Source organism: Tachysurus fulvidraco, chromosome 20 (genome assembly GCF_022655615.1).
Source record: "Tachysurus fulvidraco isolate hzauxx_2018 chromosome 20, HZAU_PFXX_2.0, whole genome shotgun sequence".
NCBI lineage: Eukaryota > Metazoa > Chordata > Actinopteri > Siluriformes > Bagridae > Tachysurus > Tachysurus fulvidraco.
Genome location: NC_062537.1, coordinates 11,499,078 through 11,521,418, shown reverse-complemented (window position 1 = coordinate 11,521,418; position 22,341 = coordinate 11,499,078). Strand labels below are relative to the sequence as shown.

The 22,341-nt window shown below is 36.9% G+C and overlaps 1 protein-coding gene across 29 annotated transcripts in view; it reads left to right on the top strand.

Annotated features, from left to right (window-relative positions):
• Nucleotides 1-22,341, top strand: part of dlg2 (discs, large homolog 2 (Drosophila)) — a 196,739-nt gene that overhangs the window by 124,906 nt on the left and 49,492 nt on the right. For 15 of the 29 annotated variants that reach the window (XM_047804697.1, XM_047804705.1, XM_047804698.1 and 12 more), the window contains 7 exons: nucleotides 988-1,041; nucleotides 6,821-6,871; nucleotides 10,938-11,062; nucleotides 13,941-14,110; nucleotides 16,219-16,355; nucleotides 18,482-18,626; nucleotides 18,908-19,067. In XM_047804697.1, the coding sequence (XP_047660653.1) occupies nucleotides 988-1,041; nucleotides 6,821-6,871; nucleotides 10,938-11,062; nucleotides 13,941-14,110; nucleotides 16,219-16,355; nucleotides 18,482-18,626; nucleotides 18,908-19,067 (842 nt within the window). The remainder of the gene's footprint in view (nucleotides 1-987; nucleotides 1,042-6,820; nucleotides 6,872-10,937; nucleotides 11,063-13,940; nucleotides 14,111-16,218; nucleotides 16,356-18,481; nucleotides 18,627-18,907; nucleotides 19,068-22,341) is intronic. The other 14 variants (XM_027150703.2, XM_047804718.1, XM_047804717.1 and 11 more) reach the window with 2 other exon arrangements.

Here is a 22,341-nt window from a genome sequence, read left to right as displayed (position 1 = left end):
CATAAGATTCAACTGATGTTGACTATTTGTACAATAGTGTATGTTATTACATTTTACCTCAAGCAGACCTGACCTATTCATTTATATTCATAAGCAGAATTTATGAAAAGTTATGGCCAAGAATTTGACCACATTTGCTTATTATATAATGGAATTCTTAGAGCAGTTGTTCAGCTGTTTCTACATTAGCGACTGATTAAAAGGTTATAATGAGTCTATACGATTATTATTGTGTATTGTATTTTTATACAATTATAGTCTAACGATAAATGAGATTTATCTAAGATATAAGATAAACAGTAACGAACATCATACAAAGCACTTTTCAAAATCTGAGTACTACAGTAAAATGTAATATCATGCATGATCAGACACTTTATATTATTAATTCTGCATCTGCAAATAAGAAGTTCAATCTCTGCAATATGGCCCTGCATCAGTTGTAGTAGATAAATATTAGACTTATTACATACGTGTGTGTGTGTGTGTGTGTGTGTGTGTGTGTGTGTGTGTGTGTGTGTGTGTGTGTGTGTGTGTGTGTGTGTGTGTGTGTGTGTGTGTGAGAAAGCTACAGAGGATGAATTGTGTAATTAAAACCAGCATCTGTGCAGCGATGCACCAAAATCAACACTGACCAGCAATAACAGATGGATCTTTGTGTTTTGAAACAAAGCGAACACAATGTCAACTAGACTAAATATCGTCTAGACTGAAATTTCTTTTTGTTTTTGTTTTGTCATGCTTTTTTCTGCTTTTCTGTTTCCAACTGTTCCTGTGTACATTGTAAAGTCATCATGTTTTTCACCTGTGATTGTGTGTGTTTTGGCTCAGTGTGTTGTGTGAGTTGTGTTTGCCGTATTGGAGCAATGTTAGTAAATCTGACATGACTATTTCATCTCCGCACAGAAGCGTTCCAGCACACGTTAATAGAAACTAGGACAGGTCTTACATGGCTAACCTACCCTGATGTCTCTTTCTTTCTTACAGGCAAGCCCAGCACCAATTATAGTCAACACAGACACTCTGGAGTCAGTACCTTATGTGAGTTTCACAGTTTTATGATTAATTCTATTTTTTCATGTTGTGTAATGGTATTAATTTTCGTAATAAATACGAAGAAACATTTGCAGTTCCGAATAGAAGGCACACTATTGTGTTTTTTAAGAAAGCTAAAGCCATCTTACTGAATCTAAAGGTGTGTATCGGGAATGAGATTCCATGGGGTGTATGCGTGAGAGTGTTTTACATGAAGCTCATTCATCCTAAGTAAGTTTCTGCTCAGGGTTCAAATTAGGTCACTAGTGTGTTTATATTTTGAGAAATTCAAACAGAATTCATAAGAAAACGTAGCAGGCGTTTACAATAAAAATTAACAGTGTGAGCAGGATTACAAAAACAACCTCTGGGATTTTTCCAGTGTTTTACAGGACAGAGTGCTAGGCTACATATACAAATAGTGGTATTGCGTTACACCCCTAATGTGTAATGTGAGACACAGAGTTATTGTGTCAATGAGTTTTGGCTTACTTAGTAGCATATCTATGACATTGTTCGATATATGATGAGGTCTCTCAGATAATTATTACATGAGATCTATACTCTATATAAAACACTGGATGCTGGGTTATAATGGGTTACACGCCAAAGCTTTTTGATAACTATCAGAGATTTTCCCTCATCAGCATCATGAATGCCTGTTTTCTGTGCTGCTTGGCAGCCATGAGGGAGGTGACTGAATTTGGATGAAGTGTGAGTAAAAACAAATGGACTGGGATGAGTGAGAGAGACCGGAATGAATGATAGAGTTGAAGGGAAAAGACAGATCACTAAATGGACATTATTGATAATAAAAGACAATAGCAGGTGGGCTCAATATAGAGTGACACTATTACTTATTAATTATTTTTAAGTATTTTTATAATGCTGATATAGTTTGCATCCTGAAGTACAGATTTTGGTTCTCATTACAAATTTATATTATACTATTGTGTTCCTTAATGTTTTAAGTATATGACAAATCTAACTTAGGACATAACAAGATTTCAAGCATCATGATTTCATTTGGAATAAATATTTCCAAACCCTGTCCACAAAACCCTGAAGACGATTAATAAAGCACAGTAATCATGCACTTGCAAAATTGATTCCCACATGCCATTGTTCTCTGTTTGGTGTAAATATGTGTTTTTGTGGGTTTTATCTAGTTACCTAGCTACAGTAATAGTATTAACTTTTTGGCTAGCATTACACCTTTGGTTATTGTGATTAAGGTGTTGTCATTAGAGTTGCTAGGTAGATTAAAGTTACTCACTCTCTTAACAAATTAATAAATAAATGGATCAAGAAAGTGAAGTACATTTAACTTTAATTTAACTACAGTATGTAGCTGAACATAGCAGAGTCACAACACCGTCTGGCAGATTTTCTGCTAAATAAACATTTTTCATTAAACTTATATTGTCTTAATTTAGCTTCCCTTTAATTTTTTGATTTCTATGTATAGCTGCTGTATCTGGTGTTTGTGAATGGAAGTGGGAGTGTGTGAAGCACAAGTTCAAGCAGCAGCTTCAGCATTAACAGCAGCCCTATAAATCACTCTGCCAGAGAACTGGCTAACTTTCACTTTTTCCTAGCTGAGTACAAGAGTAGCTGTGAGGCTGGTACATGAGACTGATGATGATCACAAGGAAGATGACGATGATGATGTTAGTAATGATGATGATGTTAGTAATGATGATGATGATGATGACGATGATGACCATTAATCATTTTATGATGTGAATATATACTAACATTTAAAGGTTCCTGGTTGAAGCTATAATCCGAAGTTTCAGCTAAAGCTAGCTGTTCTAAACAAAAACAGCCTCTCTGTGTTCCACTGTTGTGGTGTTCCCAAGGCTTCTTAAAACTAGTCCAATTTCAAAGGCTTGACTAGACAGGCAAAATCTCTGAACCCACATTTTAACCTTTAGATGTAGAACATTGTATTGCACATTTGTATAGATCATTTGTGTTTGATTTCAAAGATATGTCACAGAAGTAATATTTCTTATCTAATATTCTTTTATAGAAAAATACAAAATCCTTAACCCTACCATTAGTTTCTACTATTGGGGTTTGAATGCATTTTCAATCAAATGTGGATAGGAACTATTATTCCAACCTCTAAGTATTTTTTTGTAACAAATTGTTTCTGTCTGGATTTGAACTTCCTGGATGTCTGACTTCTCTTAGCCCTCTCTGCTCAGTCAGCACAGCATTTTCAGCAAGCAAATGATATTAAGCTATGTTTTAAATGAATGGTGCTGATGCAGAGGATGTGAATGGTGTGGGACTTCTTGTAGTCAGAGCGCAGACTGACAGAGAGACTGTGCTAATGTTTAACTTTCCTCTGTGTGTCACTACGACCACAGGAGGTTTCACTGACTATGATGAAAGCGTTTAGTTTTGTTTCACTGAATATTATTAAAAATTTTTTCTGTGTTATCCAGTTTTTTGGCCTGGATGTTTGGTAGTGACCGTGTGTATGAAAATGCCCTAATGATTGTACATTGCAGCAGATATAAACACACATCCACAGCCACACAAAAGATCGATAGACACTACATTAACACTAACTTATTTCTTGTGAATGTATCTCATGTGAAACTGCAGAAAGTAAGTGTGTTTATTAGAATGCAATGATTTCTCAATATGTATGTGCAGGGTTTTTTGTTTTTTTTTTGTAAATGGCACATTCACTGTGACTCACCACTTTATTATGAGCCTGTGTAATCCTGCAGTCTGGATGGATCTCTCCTCCCCTCTGCAGCTGAAGTCGAGCCACAGCACACAAACATTTTTCCCCAAGGACGCACCCGGCAAAAGCACCACTTAGCATTGCTGATGTGAGCCAGGCTTTAGGTTTGAGCCATGGTAATTCTGCTCTAGTGTAGAGTGGCTCAGACATAAGGACCGTGTTTTCCTGACATTAAGGAAAGCAACTCCCTATCCTGACTCACCGTCTGTTGTCTGCATAACAAGGAGACTTTGTATATGTCTGCGCCATATTTCCGATTTTCAGCACTGCTGTTACTGTTACGATAATAATAAATGTTTGGTGATCTGCCAGATTTGGGGATTCATCAATCAATTACATCTCTGTCACTGATGATGTTGGTGCCTCTTAAGCTCTGTGTGCTGATGGTGGATCAGAGTGTGTTGCCTCAGAGTCAGCAGGAGGCTTTCGAGAGCTTTTCTTTTTCCTCCTCATCTGTTCTGATGAGATGGTGCCAGACCGATGTGCCTGCAGGGCCATGAACATGACAAAAGCTTGGTGTCCTCAATATTAACACACTCAAAAAGAGTTTGATGACTCAATAATCTAAACTAGACATAAAGTGTCACAGATATTTACAGCAACTTAAATACACACAAACAGAAACTGGTTCACAAATTTCAACTAAAATGTTCTTCAAAATACCTAATTAGATTTGGATGTAAGATTCAGTGACACCTGCCTGACAATATGTGTTTTGTAAAGGACTTTAAGTTGTATAGCTGCTGGTGGGATGAGATGACACTTAAGCTATAGTTTAATACTGTTTTTACAGACAGTCATGCTGAATTCTATTTATTATTTATCTTTTATTTTCTTTGTCAAGTTGTCGATTAATTTGCTATAGTAGCAGCTCTGACCATAGTGCCAGCTGCAAGGCAAATCATAGGTTTATGTTACACATTATAATACATTATTATTTCTATAATAACAGCTCATTCACATGGACTTGGATGGCACATGTGTGACAGTAAAATTACTACTAATAATATGCAAATTTTAAAACTTCTAATATTGGTACTGTATGCTGAAGCGTTCAGTAAAGAGACACTTATATAACATTGATGGAAGGAGTCTTTATAACTTGGCTGTAATGGCTTACTTCTCGTTTCTTGGTAACATGACAAGCTGAGATTTTTATCTTAAGAACAACAGAGAGAAAATAGCAACGCTGTTAGGGAATGTTTTACAAGAATAAATAAAATAATCGTTATAAAATCAATGGCAAATTGTTCTTATAGAAAAATCTAACTTTCATTGATTATTTTTTTCTATATAATGTTGATCATTATCATTCCTTACTTACTTTTATTGATGTTACTAACTGCATTTTTTATTTAATATCGTTCCATACCAACCATTGATTTAGTAAATGGTGCTATTTCTCCTTTGCTCTTTTGCTTTTTTCTTCTTAGTTTTTTCCCCCTGTCCTTTCTTTCTCATTAGCTTAGATGTAGTCTGCACAAGAATCAGCTCTTGCTTATTGCTCATGCCCTTGAAAGCCTTTTTCTTCACCGTGTACAAATGAATCCGTTTCCAAAAAGGATGCATGAAATTGATTTTTGCTGTGATTGTATGAAGCGAGGCAACATTAAAGTGTCTAAGTAAAAATAAATAAATAAATAAAAAGCAGCATAGTGCTTGGCATAAATATGTATTAGTCTGCTTTGCTTTCAACATTTCATTTATTCACCAGCTTCTGTTCTGTTTTTGGGTTCACCTAAGCTAAAAATGTCATTCTGTTGTACAACCTGAATTTGGTGGATTCCTGTGGTGTGTTAAAGCAGGTCAGCGATTTGTTCAGATTATGACTGTAGTAATAGCTGTCTGTGTGCAAGCCACACACACACACACACAGTCACACAGACACACAAATATATATATATTTTTATTAAACACAAAAAACACAAAAAGAAATCATTTCGTATCCATTTCTTATTGTTGCCTTAAAATAATTAGATTTCTTGCTGAATCCACACTACCTGTTTTTAGCCTTGATTTCCCTGTCGCAAATAATTTTACAGAATTGCACCAACTCCCTCTAGCTCTATTTTCTCAGCCTGTGATTCGTCTAAAATGTTCTGAAATTATCAAGAAAATTTGTGATGATTGTGTAATTTGAGCCCCTCAAGGGCAAGTAGCAAGGGGAGAGATGAACAACAGCTGATTAGAATACAAGGTAAATTCTGTGCAGCAGATCCCTGAATCCAGTTTTTTCATCCATCTATATGTGTGGGAGTATGAAGGCGAAATGTAAGCACAATAATAATGCCTACATGAGAAATATTTTAGCTGTTGGCAACAACAAAAATAAAAATTAACTTGACATTTGTGGAAAAGGAATATAGTATAAATATATTTATCTGCAACACCTTCAGGTCTCTTTGCAACATGCAAAAACAACCACAATTGCTAAGTTATGAAAAAGCCACATGATACATAGCTTTATTTACGTGGGTAGGATTTGGGGATCAGACATGCTTTGTTGGGGATCTCTCCAGGTGAAGAATTGTGTAGTGGTTGAGCCTCTTCTGCGATTACTTGGGTACTGCATGTACAGCTACATCCACACAGCAGATCTTAGGCAATAAAATTAAAAAAAGCATGAGCAATACAGTACAGTGATTGTTTATTTGACTTATTGACGATCTCTAGGGTGTAAAAGCTAATAGTCCTACACAAGGTCTGAGCATTAATAGAGATGAGACCCTCTGTTGGAATAAATAAATAGATTCTAGATTGTATTGAATCAATATAGTTTAAGGATTTTCATGTTGAAGTAGATTAAAGCTGACTGTAGCTGGATGCCTAGAGGAGAATGAAAATAAACAGTTAATCCATCCAGATTACTTTATTATAATTCAGTGATATTTGGATATTTGTTGTGAAGTCTGTGAGATGCTCCTCATTTTTTAGGGTTGCTTGCTTCAGATTATTAATATTTAATTTCAGTTATTTCTTTTGCATTGCAAATGCTTAATGAGATTTTTTTTTCTCTTCCAGGTCAATGGGACAGAAATTGAATATGAATTTGAAGAAATTACGCTAGAACGGGTAAGTCAGAGTGGTGGCCCATTAACTGATTCAGTCACACTGAATAAATCAAGTCTTTCCTCTCTGAATTCATCTTCCTTGTGGGCCTTCTTTAAGAAATTAAAGAAATACTCCAGATTTGTTTAACTTAATCTATCAAATGCATTTCAACTTAATTCTCAGCACTGAGAGATAGACAGAACACATGATTTCTTAAGAAATATATCAGTAAATGTTTAAAAAACTGCATACATTACACTGTTGTCAGAACCATGAAGTGTGTTTATAATGCCTAACTTTCCTCTGAAAAATGGTCTCTTTGTTCATAATTTGGTCTTGGCCAATTCCTACCAGCCAGCCAGCTCTCCTCTATCATACAACAACTATGAACCAGAGATGGTGAAGACATTAGCTACTGTATGAGACATATGATGCCAGCCAATTACATCGTAGTGAACTTTCATTCAGGCTTCATAACAAGGCAGTGTACTCTCTGAGGCAAGCGCTAGCTGCCCTTTACCGTAAACTTGAGTGTACAGATGCCTGTGATTGGTTAGTGTTTCTGTGACAGAGGAGAAAGAATACTGTATGTTGTGCCTCTCGCTAAGAGAAGGATCACTTGGTGTAGTCCAGTGTAGTTCTCAACTTTTCTCCATAAAAAATTATACAGGATTATAGTTTCATTTACAAATGCATTTGGATGATTAATCCATAAGTGTATTCTACCTGCACTATAGAAGCAATGGATAGTGGAATCCTGACAATAACACTCTAGATTCTGATTTAGTTCCCATTTCTGCAGTTAAAATAACCTCCAGTTTTCTGCAAAAACGTATTGCTACATTTTGGAGCAGGACTGTGGGGATTTGTCAATTTAGCCAAAGGAGCATCAGTGAGGTCAGGCACTGAAGTTGCAATTGGCCTGGGTGCAATTGGCACTTCAGTTCAACCCGAAGTGTTAAGTGAGGTTGAAATCGGGGCTCTGTACAGAACACTTAGGTTCTTCCACTCTATCCTCAGCACACCATGTCTTAATGGACCTCACTTTGTACTGTATAAAGGAACAGTGTTATGGTGAAATATTTGGACCATTAGTTTCAATTAAGATAAAGAATACAAAGTTATTCTATACAACTGTGTACTTCAAACACACATTATAGTGTATGTGTTTCGCATAATTATTTTTACCACCCCTTTAAATGCACTTAGACTTCTATTGTAACATGTTTCAAATAAAGTACATTTTTAATCCAGGAAACCCTGTTAAGGTTCCTCCCTGTGTCAATCATCCTTACAAGCACAGTGAATTGACATTACATTGAATAATCTTGGAGTATTTCTTTAAATGTGACAGTTCTGGACTCTTTTAGCTATTCTTAGCTATTCTTTTAGTTATTCGGGAATGCACTCCTTGTTAGTTGTAGAATTTGCAATTAGTTGGATGTATGAACTAAATAAAGGACATATTTTCTTTGCTGTAGCTTTGGATTCTTACAGACAGAGATTGTTCTCTCCTGATAGCTTGTGGGATAAACAGTGTGCTCCACAGGCTGCATTACAGCTAATTGATATCGGAGCAGTGCACTCTCTGGCACAGACAGCCGTGGGTAGGAGGCTCTTAATTGGAACTCTGTTTGCATGTAAAATAGTGGACTGAGCTCTCTGGGCAGGATGTGTGTGTGAGGGGTAGCCAGCTGCAGGTGACATTTTGACAGATGTAATTGGATCCACAGGCCTGAAGATGATGCTGTGACAATAGCAAGCGTCAGCAGGAGCAAAGGGAGCACTGATTTGTCAAACACTGGCGCCAAGAGGCTGTGAGCTTCTGCCTGCATCTCCCTGTGGGACTCACTGAGATAAAATGCTATTAAAAATGGATACAGCCATAACACTGCAGCTGTTCTCTGTCTTCTCTCTCTCTCTCTCTCTCTCTCTCTCTCTCTCTCTCTCTCTCTCTCTCTCTCTCTCTCTCTCTCTCTCTCTCTCTCTCTCTTTCCTGATCCATGTCTCTCTATAATACATATTACACTTTTGGCTTCCTTCACATGACTGATGCAAGTGAATATTATCACTAACTCATTTGACCTGATCTAGCTTAGAGCGTGTTTTCTCCTTCTGCCCTGCATCCTGCGATCCACCACCCCATGGAGACAGCAGTGCCATAATCACAAGAGCCTTTCCCAATCTACCCACATGCCAATTAATCAAAGCTCCAAGAAATGACAGTTTGCATGACGCTGCCGTGTCTGGAGCGTTTCCTCTCCTTGCATAGGTGCTCTAATAAACATTGCTCGGCTGGGTGAGTATAATTAGCTCCAATCTGCCACTCTCTGGGGCTGTTTGGCTGTTTATCAGCTGAAGAATCAATTAAAGTGCATCAGTTCCATGCTCATCCCTCTCAGCAACAAACGTTAGTCAGAAACAAAATTTGTTTAATTATGATTTTTTAAGCTCCTTTACATACTTTGTGGAAGGAGGGATGAGATTTTGAGCAGGGGGTTATGACTTATAGCTTCTCAATACTGATGAGTCATAACTACTATGCTAGAACTTAGTGAATCATTGCTACTAGTCAGTGACCATGACTCTTTGTGGTTAGCATGGTTGCCTTCCACCTCAGGGGCTGGAATCCCCATTCTAAAGTTGTTGCTTATTGTTGCATTGTTGGCTGATTGCCATCTCTAAATTGTCTATAGTGTGTAAATAGGAGTGTGTGGGTGGGTGATTGTGCCCTGTGATGGACCTATCCAGGGTGTCCACTGACTCCAGGCTCACTGTGACCCTGTGTAGGATAAGCTCTACAGAAATTGGATGGATGGATGGATCTTTATTTATGACCATATTTGCTGTTTCCATAATAGTTTCATCTTCCTTATTCTTTACAAACAGAAAAATGCATAATGGGTATTCTGTACTTGCTAGGCATGAGCAAAACTGTTGAGAGAGTTTTTGATATCTATTCATAGCATTAGCAGTGTATAGCAGGCAGATCTGCACTTGGGTAGTAATATGTCAGATGCTAAAATTACCATCACCAAAAGTATGTACTTACAACTGGAACTTCAGACTTAATAATAACATGAATAGGCTTATTAGTAAGAAACAAATGGATATAGATCTATACTTAGTGTCACTTTCTCAACCTCTTGACAAGAAAATATGAAGAATATGACATGAGATGTTTTATAGGTTATCCATGCAGGGACACTGTCACAAGGCGATGACTGTGGATTCTTGGAAAGGAAATAAGCAGAATAACTTAATTATTCAATTCCCAAGAATAACTCACTTGAGAAACACTTGGTGGGGAGGAAGGAAAGGGCTCAAGATCAATAAAGTATACTCTAGTCTAACAATGTTCACAGAAAATATTTGAAATTGCTGCTGTTCAATCAATTTAGATATAATTTAATATGTTCAGTGTGTCAATACCATAAAATTCCCCTTACGTTAAATAGAATTTGATAATAAAATGAGTTTATGGACAAATAATCCCTGATTGTCACAGTTATTCTCATAAAATAATGTTGTGGGAAGTGAAAATATCTTTAATACATGTAAAAGTGTGTAATATTTCTTATGATTAGAATGTGTTCTAAAATATATTTTGAAACTCATAATATTAAAACTAACATCTGTTATATAGTCTATGTCTATTCTTATTAGTGATCAATTCTTTTTATTCAAGATTCTTTTTTGGATCCATTTTGAAAGTTTTCAATAACATTTTCATTCGAAATCATTCACATTAAGTTGTTTATCAAGGGAATATTTTTTTCTAATATTACACAGTGCTACTTGCTGCTTGTTAGCTTGGATAATTAGCACTAATCAGGGCATGCATGCTAATGATGCACCTGAAATCTTTTCCAAAGCAGTATGTCATCAACACTCATGGTTAGCTAATGGTAGCATCGCCTATAGGATGTCTACAAGTGATGAGGATGATTATTGTGATATAATGGGCTTATTATCTCTCTTCAAACTGACATTTTTGTATAAACTTCATTCCCAAGTGCACTGTATGTGTGTGCATGTTTTTATCCATATATCACATATACTGTATGTGTGCCCTTTCTGTTCTCAGGGAAACTCAGGGCTGGGGTTCAGTATAGCAGGTGGGACGGATAATCCACACATCGGAGACGATCCTGGTATTTTTATCACCAAGATCATCCCCGGTGGTGCAGCGGCTGAGGACGGCAGGCTTCGGTGAGCATTGACTTTTCATAGTATATGGATTGATGATTATATCCACCATAATATTTAACATTTATCATGTCCTAGTTTCTGGTGTGTGCTAATGTTAAACATGTTTAACATCATTCTCTCCTCCTTCCCCCTTCCTCTCTCTCGCTCCCTCTCTCCCATTTTGTCAGTAATTAAGGCTGAGCTCTGTATGTCAGTTTTATTACCTCTCCAGAGAGCAGATCTGCAGCACACACACACCTACACACATGCACACACACTCTCATTTAACTCATTGTAGCTTCATTAGGAAATGGACATTAGAGCTGATCCAAATGGCGCGTTTTGGCGTAATGGGGGAATGTTTTCCATATTATAACAGAACATTGTGCCTCTCACTGATGCTTATCTCAATGATCAGGAGCAGACCAAGATGGTTATTGTAATACAGACAAGCATAGTTATATAGTGTGGGGATGAGAGCAGAACTCTATTTGTGTGTGTGTGTGTGTGTGTGTGTGTGTGTGTGTGTGTGTGTGTGTGTGTGTGTGTGTGTGTGTGTGTGTGTGTGTGTGTGTGTGTGTGTGTGTGTTTCCTGTTAAAAGTAGCTATGTTTATCCTCTCTCTGTTTTCGTTCTCATCCTCAGCTCTATTTTCTCTGCACCACAATCCTAGCCTTAAGCCCTTTGCTACCTCCTTCATTCTCAATTCAGCAAGAGAAACATATTAAAATAAAAGCTGGCACTGCATGTTATGAGTGTGGAGAAGTACATGTACACTTCTGTATTTCTTAGTATAATATATAATACATATGACCACTTTAAATTTACATGATAAATAAATTATTTTCCAACCTTGTATATATAAATATGAACCAAAAATATGTATTCAAAAATGTAAACAAAGTTACTGATAAGGAAAAAAGTATTCAGACAATAAATGACTAATATTTATACTCTGTTGCAAAATCATTGTTGGTAGTTAAAGTTTTGAGGGATCTAAAGTACAAAGGTAATTATCAGGTAATTAGTTATTACTGTTTGCAACCCTGAATCATGATGTGCTTGTCTCTGTACTTTACTGAGAGTTACCTTAGCGCTGGGCTCATCCACACATCCCTTATTTTTCCAAACATGAAATAAATCAGAATTCTGATTTGTATTATTACTTTAGATGTGCATGTCTGTGCATCTTTTATAGCAGAGGAGTTCTGTGTGGTCTGTAGAGCCAGAGATGATTGTGGTGCAGTTTATTGCGTCATGTGTCAGTGTAACTGTGTATCCCTGCTGCTTTCAGGTTGTCCTGCAACTCCTTTTTAAGTAACTGCTGTCTTCTTTCTTATTATATTTATATCTATTCTGAGAGTACATTGTGAAATCTTTTGTTTCACACATGTGCAGTGATGATAAGACACTCTCCTCATGATGTGTTTTCTTGTAGTTCTACATGGATATTTAAGCTCTTTGCTATGGCTGTGTAGCTTTTTCAGTTTGAGAGGTTTTTTTTTACATCTTTGTTCTTTTATGCTCATAGTTGGATAACGCAATATTAATATATGTTGTAGTTTTATTTCTTGTTTTGTACAGCACTTTAAATGTGTTCTATAAATAAGTTTACTTTTTGTTCAGGTTTCTAAGTCAAAAGATGTGTGAATTTGAAGAGGGTATGTGCACTAAATATATTAAAAAAAAAACAAAACAAGTGTATGAATACTTCATTTGCCTCAATGTATTTCTAGCTTTTCTGCTGAGACAGTGCCAGCTCCAGAGGCTGTGCCTACTTTGGAACAACTATTCGCATCAAATCTAAAGCCTTGATCTAAATATCTCTTTAAAATGTTTTATTTATTTATTTATTTATTTATTTATTTATTTATTTATTTATTAAAGCTTTTTAGACATAGTGAAATCTACAGGGCTTCAGGAAAGAGCTACAGATGTTAGAGAAACATGGGGAGTGTCAATGAATCAAATAATATATGCAGTTTTAAGACAAGACTCCTTTTCCTGGCTTTGGAAATAACTTTTTAAACAGATATACTTCTGTGACATATTTATTCAGGATGATATTTATAACGATAGCAAGGAATTAGAGAAGAGAGAAAGAAATAGAGTATGAAATGCTTACTCGTTTAGAAAAGATAACATGGGTAGGCAGGGATAAGTCAATGTAGTTTGAATGTAAATTACAGAAAACATGAAAAGGAACAACTCACTAAGCATTTAAAAAAATCACAGATGGTGCATAAGGGATAGTGTTTTTTTTTAAATACTATCAATTTGACTTTATTTGACTTTATAACTCTAATGAAATATAAAAATGAATCAGAGGATTGTCACAAAGAAATACAGTTGCAGAAGAGTAATGATTCATAATCCCACTATACTGTATCACCCAGAAAAGATTGGGCTACATTTTTGAGTCCCTTAAGATTTCTTCCTCATTTCATTTCAGTGAGTTTTCCTTGCCTCTGTTTACTCTAGCTTGCTCAGTGAAGCTGCTTTGTGACAATGTCTATTGTTAAAAGCACTAAAAAATAAAATTTTATTGAATTTTTTTTAATAATATCCTCCAAACATACATCAAGCATTGTGCATTACTTTTTACTACACTCAGTTGAAGTTTGTTGGTGAGACAGGAACAGGTCACCTCGTCACACTAGGTCGCTTTCTGCTTTGCATTGTGAGTCTCAGCTGCTTTGTGTGAGCATGCCTCAGGAGAGAGTTGTCCTTGCACCAGAGACAGCCACAATCTGGAAATCTGGAACTGTGTACTACAGTGCTAAATCAAATCCAATTCTCTCTGTTTGTGTGTGTGTGTGTGTGTGTGTGTGTGTGTGTGTGTGTGTGTGTGTGTGTGTGTGTGTGTGTGTGTGTGTGTGTGTGTGTGTGTGTGTCTGCAGGGTGAACGACTGTATCCTACGTGTGAATGAAGTAGACGTATCTGAGGTTTCCCACAGCAGGGCCGTGGAGGCGCTGAAGGTTGCTGGTTCTATTGTTCGACTCTACGTACGCAGAAGGAGACCCATGCTGGAGACTGTTGTCGAGATCAAACTCATCAAAGGACCAAAAGGTTCTAAAAGATTCACCATTTTCTCCTAGACATGTTTTTGTTCTCTAGTTTTAAACTCATTTAATAATCTTTTAGTCTATGTAGATAATACAAAAACTTGTGACTTCTATCCCAGTAATCATTTTGCTGAGAAATTCATGCTACATCTGCACCATTTATATCTGGCATTAACATGCATCCCAGTTAATGGGATTATAAGTTGATGGTGTTAGTACAAGCATGAATGTGGTCAGATTTTTCTTAAATAGGCATTGTGATCTGATAACTCAAGCCAAATTTGGAAATGGTCTGGAATGCATATGGAAAGATCAGATTTTTAGTGTGAACGCAAATGTGTTCCGGTAGTAACAAAGGACCACCTGTGACATTGCCCTAGGTAGAAAAATCTAATCATTGCAAGAGTGTTTGGAAATGGCTCTGAAGACTATAGCACTCTGCAGCTAGGATAATGGATAAAAATGATGCTTAAACAGCAGAAACAACAGCAGCTGCTTTTCATTAGCTTCATTCGTCATCTTTTCCGTGATTCATCTAGAAGTTCTAGTAGCAGACCATGTGATTAAAACTTTTGAAACCTCCCATACAGGTACATGAGCTAGGACTTCTGTAAGATTTTTGATCCTACAGGATGCATGTAAATGTGAGGTGTGAACGGGCCAACCGAAATTCAATAGCAAACATGAAATGCATTGCCTATATAATGTTACTGTTCCAGGAGTGGGGTTTACAAATTCTTTTTGTCTTTACTGAAACAATAATGTGTGGATTTCAGAGTTTTCATTTCTTTTTTGTGCTGAAATTTTGTCAGAATTAATGTAAGCCATCTAGAAATGCAATTTCTGGTGTGGTTCAGAAACTGGTCTGGAGAAATTGCTTGGGTTTAAAATCAATAGTGTACATATTTAGTGGTGTTAGCAAGCAATATTTGATGACTCTGATTCTGCAAGGCTATTAAACGTCTATCAAGTCTCACACATCTGCAAACCAATTTTTCCAAGTAATTTTTTTTGTTATTTAGCAAGAGGGAATTACTCAGATTCAAGATCACTTTACCAAGAAATACAATCTTGAGTTGGCTGCATTTTTGTTTGAACGCTTGAGATCTAGCCAAATGACCTGTCTGGAAAAGTACAGTCTGTTAGTGCTGCAGTGATGCATTTCTCTGTGACTTACAGTACATTAGGACGAAAATGTACAGTAGCATTCTTAAAATCTGAACCTAAAGGTGTTCTTTTCCTTTATTTGCCATGTGTGCATTACCTTTCACATATGTTCCACTGCAGTTTGCTTTTCAATGCAATATTTATTTCTCTCATACATGTGCCCTTGTCCTTGCCAGAATTCTCAGAGGAAAACAAAACACAAGATTTGCCCACTTTGCTGTGTTTGTTGCTTGTGTCTAAGATGTTGTTAGGGGCGCAGAGGAAAGCATAATGCTTTTTTAATGCATACACCACTTTATAATTCATTTTCATAATGAATTACTTAGAAATAAGGAGACATATTACATAAGCACAAATACACACAGTGAGTATAGGCTGATCACTAAAACACACACACACTCCAGCGATGCACAGCAGGAATACTTCCCTGTTTGCGCTTAGGCAATCGTATTCATTTAATTTAATTTTTCTGTCTAGTTGAATTAAATGTGCCTCATTAAAAGTTTAATTAATTCATTTCGGCTCTTTAATAAAAGCTGCTGGATGAATGGGGTCAAACGAGCTCCTACGACAGCTTGAAGGAGCAGTGATTCCATTTCTAGATATCATTGTGTCAATTCTATGAGAACATGTACATTGTATAACCCTATGAGTAAAATATTAATAAGAAATATGAGGACCATATACTCAATTGGGTAAATCTATTTCCCTCTCTATTGTAATGCAATGGAGGCATGTTCATTAGTATTAGTTTGCTGCATAAAGCAAGGTCTACTTTTTAAAATAATTGCAAGAGGTGGCCAAATTAGTTGTCTGGAAGTTATTACTGAGTAATGAAGCTAGTGTTAAATATGCAGGCTAGTTATTAGCTGATTCTTTGATTGAATATATTAATATTTGTGTATTGGTCTACTTGTTAGTCTTTGGTGTGATTTTTTCCTGCAGGGCTGGGCTTCAGTATTGCGGGTGGAGTGGGTAACCAGCACATTCCGGGTGATAACAGCATCTACGTCACTAAGATAATTGATGGAGGAGCGGCGCAGAAGGATTGCAGGTTACAGGTTGGGGACAGGCTTCTCATGGTGAGCATCGACCACACCTAACAGCATAAGAGACCTATTGTGCAAACAGACGGCTTAGTTGAGAAACAAACTTATTGACTTTTTTTGCATTCAACTAGAGACTGTAACTGATAATTCCTGACCCCGGGTGGGGGAAAGACAAAGAAAACGCTTCATCAATTTCATATTCCATTTTTGGAACTCGATCTGATGTCAATTTATAGATGTATTCGCATTTTAAATCTATACCGCTGACTACAGTTTGCTGTTAAGAGGAGGAAAATATGTATGACTCATCAGTTAGCTGGCTAGCTTTTTGCTAACATGGAGGCACCCATGCTTTATTTCCACTTTGTAGCTTGAGTAAAGAATTCAAAATTTACATAATGACAATTTCCAATTTCGCAACTATGAAGCACATCAAATGCAGCAATATTTGCAGCAGCCTATATTCAATTCAATTCAATTCAAGTCTATTTGTATAGCACTTTTTACAATTGACATTGTCTCAAAGCAGCTTTGCAGAACATAAACATAGAACAAATGGTTATTATAAAGAATAATATAAAGATTAATAGAATGCAATATTAGATAGATTTAGTTCACAATGTGTATTTATCCCCAAGTATCAAGTCTGAGGTGACTCAGGCAGCAGTGGCAAGGAAAAACTCTCTTAGATGATGAAGGAAGAAACCTTGAGAGGAACCAGACTAAAGGGGAACCCATCCTCATATGGGTGACACTAGAGGGTGTGATTATAAAAATACAGTCAAACAGATGTTGTATAGATGCAAAAGATCACATGGAGTTCACATCTTTTTAGTATAGCAGAGTCTAAGTGTAGCTGGTAGATCTCTAGATGCCTCAGGATTCGCTGGGTCTGCCTCATCTCAATGGTCCAAAATATTCATCGCACGGAAGAGAGAAGCAGTGGAGAGGGATTAACATATCTGCTGTTCATAAGATTTGCAAGTCTGATGTAATAGTGCACAATATTATGGGATGTATTATGTGTACGCCTGACTAAAGAGATGAGTTTTTAATCTACATTTACACTGGAAAAGTGTGTCTGAGCCCCGAACACTGTCAGGAAGACTATTCCAGAGTTTGGGAGCTAAATATGAAAACGCTCTACCGCCTTTAGTAGACAGATATTCTGGGAACTACCAGAAGTCCTGGGTTTTGTGATCTCATAGAGTGTGTAAGTTCTGTCACAGGCACATAATGAATATCAAAACATATTAGACATGAAGACTAATAGATTTTTACCTCCTTTATTTAACCGTAGCCCAATTCACTTGTAATTTACTGTTTTTCTTAAAGGCATATGACAAATGTTCATACAGTGAAGTTCTCCTCTTAATTATAGATAATCACGTTTGTATTTAGTCAAAGAATTTTAGACTGTTTTTTTTTTTTTTTTTTTTTTTTTTTTTTTTTTTATGTAAGTTCTTCTTCCCTGTGCCAGTTTTATGTGAACATTTTGCTCAACAGCAATACTGTAGATTTTGAACTGGAATATAATTTATTATGCTAGAAAGTGAATTTATATGATTAGGGTGGTGTTTATGCTTCACTTATGCTCTCAAGTAAAATTAAATAGATTCTTTGCATAAAAAAAATTGCTATGAACTGAAGACATTGAATGATTCTGCACAACAGAAAAGCATTTGTCCCTCATCGGGGCTCACAAGTTTAAAATGACACAGCTGGAGTCATGACAGCAAAATTAGCTCTGGCTGGGAGGGATGGTATACTCTCTCTTCCCTGTCAATCAAGCTAACACTGGACAGACATGGGCATCTGTGAGCTCATACAGTATATGTGGAAGTCTCTGATGCTGCCTTGTGATGCATAAACATATTGTGGTTTTCTCAGAAGCATGGTTGGTAGCTAAATTGTTTAGATGATTAAATTGGGAAGAATAATGGTGATTTTGTTAAATTGCAGTGTTTCAATGGTACATAAAGAATGGTACATAAAGGGGTTCTTTATATAAAAATTCTCTATTCTCCTGTGTGTAACACTTTATGCTGGCTACCTTTAGCAGTATCAGTAGCACTGGTTTGTTATTAATTACTGAACTGTGAAGTAAAACAGACTGCGTTACTGTGTCTAAAGACAAACAATCTCTTCTTTTATTCCAGGTTAATAACTACACTCTGGAGGAGGTGACCCATGAGGAGGCAGTAGCCATATTGAAGAACACGTCAGATGTTGTGTATTTGAAGGTTGGAAAGCCCACTAGTGTTTACCTTTCAGATCCCTATGGGCCTCCCGATATTACCCACTGTGAGTAGAAATGATGAATACACTGTCACACACTACTGCATCAATAATAAGATAACTGGTATCATTTATAAGCAGATTGCTAGCTATAACAGGGATGTGTCAGATATGCAGTTGCTGATGAATGTTTTTATTTAAATGAAAGTAAAATGTTAGAGGAGAACTGAATTAGGGTTATAATATATCATAAGCAACTGTTCTGATTTCTCTTCTCCTCTCCTCTCATTTCCTCTCTCTTCCGCTCTACTCTACCTGTCTGTCTCACGTTCTGTCCTTCCCTGCAGCATTTTCCCCTGCTATGGATAATCATATCTCTGGTAATAACGGGACTCTGGAGTATAAGTCCAGCCTTCCCCCCATCTCCCCTGGTCGTTACTCACCCCTGCCACGCCACCTGCTGGGGGAGGAGGACATTAACAGGTTGGATGGCTTTTCATTTTTACGGTAAATTCCTCCTCTCTCTGCCAGCTGCCACAGGTAGAATCTGTGTAGGTCTCTTCTTCCCAGTGTGTCACTGTGTGGAAATCCCAAAAAGCAGTGTAGGAGGAATCATCACAGCTCGTGATGGGATTGCTTTGGGATTTCATGCCCCTCCTGTTCTAATCTGTCTTCCCGCGTTAGTCCACTACTCTGTCTCTGGTGTCAATGTTTTTGTAAATTCCTCCTTCTTAAACGTCCTGTATAATTTTGTGTGCCCTCACTGATGGAATGAATGAAAGCGTATTTAAGTGAACATAGCTATAAGGCTTTCCACAGCACAGCACACATTGTACCTTTCTTTGTACTGCTTAATGGGAGTGTGAGAGATTTGATCTGCTATAAAAAAAAATTCCAGAGTGTCTATAATTCCCGTTATTGCTTACAGTATAATGTTAAAGTCTTGAGCTTGTCTTATCTCTGCAGAGAGCAGATGGCATTCGGGTTTGTTTGTCTGTGTGCAACTTTTTGAGGGGTTATTTTAAGAGCCATATGGTTCCTTCAGGGCAGGAGATATTTTTGACTGGATGCTCAGCATAAAAACCTGAGAGTAGCAGTCCAGATCCAACCTTGATGAGGGACTTTTAGAAAGCTCACCGGACCTGAAACAGACACAGAGTTGAAATGACTCTAACACGATTGTCTGCTATAAGTAAAGTTTGTATTCTTAAACCAAACGCGTACATAGACGTTTCTTGGTTTATACAAATCTACAAAAAATCCTAATTTTGGCAAAAATTGATCCAAACTTGTATATGCACTTAAGTAATCTGATAATAGTACAGGTCCAGGTCAGTCAATAATCAGACTTCCTTTCTTTTTAACATTGATACAAGCCATTATAGTAATGATGTATGAGCAGGAGGTTGTAAATTAGTTAACTTAAATGCTTTTTTTATTGACCGAGTTGTGTAAGCTGAATTCATTACATTTTTGTGTCCCAAAGTGTTTCATCGGCAACTTGCGGAATTTATTAGTTTTCGATTTATTAACTACAATACACTGTTATTTTGAAATATTTACAGTATACTTACCTTTAATGTTGAGGAATGTTAATGGGACACGTTAGTTTTTGTTATCACTTACATTATAGCAGTTATAAATGACCCTAATTCTCTCACCAGCCTCTTGTTCTCTCTCAAGACAAATAATGCAGCTTTTCATATCCCAGACAAACCAGAAAGTGCAAAGTACATAATAAAAAAGACTGACATTCACTGAGACTCAGGCATTAGAGAATGATTCTAATATAACACACTCACTATAGTATTTGCAGTTGTATCAAATGTTGTCTAGATTTCTTGGCGCTATATTTATTTCAACCAAAATCTTCATCTTCATTATTTTTCTGTGCAGGAATCATGACAGACAGCATGGTCTTGCATTAAAAAAAGCTTTCAGAGTGGTAGGCATAGATAAAAGTTGGACAAGGATAATGTGGAATGCATATAAAGCATTAGATGAAGCAGAAAATAGTTTAAGTATATTAGAGTGTTTGGAGCACATTTCTTTTTGAGCAGTAAGTCTGGGATTAGTGCTGCATCTTTGTGCTTGGCTAAGAACAGTTTGCTACTGCAAAGCTCGCTTAATCTCCATTCTTTGCCCCCTGATCTCTGGTAACGCAGTAAAGGAAGAGCTCCAAATATAGTATATGGAGAGTTAAATGCTAAGCTAATACTTGTAATGGAAGGTCACCAAGTTTTGACTTTAGGTCCTTTAGTAAGTAACTGGAAGGAGAATCAGTTCTGTCTGAGATGATTAGCATTGCAAAGTTTTGTACGCTTTTGCATAATAAATGGGGGACATGTGCCAAAGCTTCACAGATGAATAATAGATCAGCTGTGACCAAATAGAGCTCTGTGTAAGAGTGTGTGTTTGTGGTGACCAAATGTCCCAGCAAGGACAACAATATACTGTATAGGACTACAATTCTTATTTATATACTTTATTTATTATAACCCAAACAGAATGAAAGTAAATATGAAAAAGGTCCAATTACGGCTCCTTTTTAAATATTTAAAAAACAAACATGCATAAAGAGATTCAAGTGATTACATTAGGATACAGTACTGTACAGTATACACTCCGAAGTAACGCTGAAATAAACTTTTTACTGACATAATTCCGTAGATAAATACACACACCTGCGAAGACACTAAAGTCACACACACATTGTGTCACTTGTATCATTTAGTGGTTTAAGTGAAACACACTCTATACACCAGTACTGTACCTCATAACACATAATAACACAATACTAGCACAGGAAGAAGATCTCTAATAGAATAATAGAAAGATGAAATTTAATTCCTCCATTGATTCCTTCCTGCATCATATGTAAAAGATACCCAAGTGATTTCACTTAAAATGTCTCAGGTTCCCAGTTTTCTTGCAGTTTACTTGAACAGCAGTCAAGCATTATTAAGAGTTCTTTAGTATTCTGACATGCTGGGCCTTAGTGAAATTGACGTGACATACGACTAAGTCCGGTGACCCATACTCAGAATTCGTTCTCTGCATTTAACCCATCCAAAGTGCACACACACAGCAGTGAACACACACACACGGAGCAGTGGGTAGCCATTTATGCTGCGGTGCCCGGGGAGCAGTTGGGGGGTTCGGTGCCTTGCTCAAGGGCACCTCAGTTGTGGCCGGCCTGTGACTCGAACCCGCAAACTTAGGATTACGAGTCAGACTCTCTAACCATTAGGCCATGACTGCTAGATATACTGCTTTAGCACACTGTTTTATTTAATTGTAGAGATTGCGTAATTTTATTTGCTGAAGTCCACATAAAGCTGCATGTGCGTTTTTGGTGTATTTATGCCAGAGTTTGAACTGTATACAGCTCTGCAATACTATGATCACATCTGATCCCAGAGCTTTAAAAGAACAGAGAAATTGATGAAGATGGGATAATTAAGAAAGCGATAACTAAAGAGAGAGATAAGGGAGAGAAATAAGATTCTCGGAGTATGAGACCGAAACAGGAAGACATAACCTCAACTGTTCAGCCCAAAGGTGGACAAATGTCACAGATTCAGTCTCTAAGATGTTTTTGTAACCAGGTACCAATTTAACTGTAACATAAATACCACGAATGCCTTCAGTACAGTTTCATGAGCATAATCTGTTAATTAAAGGTGTTCAGTAATTATTTGTCTATATAATAGAGTCTTGAACTCTCCACTGACAGAACACATTATATCCAGTTTGTCATTGTATTTAGACTGACTTGTTT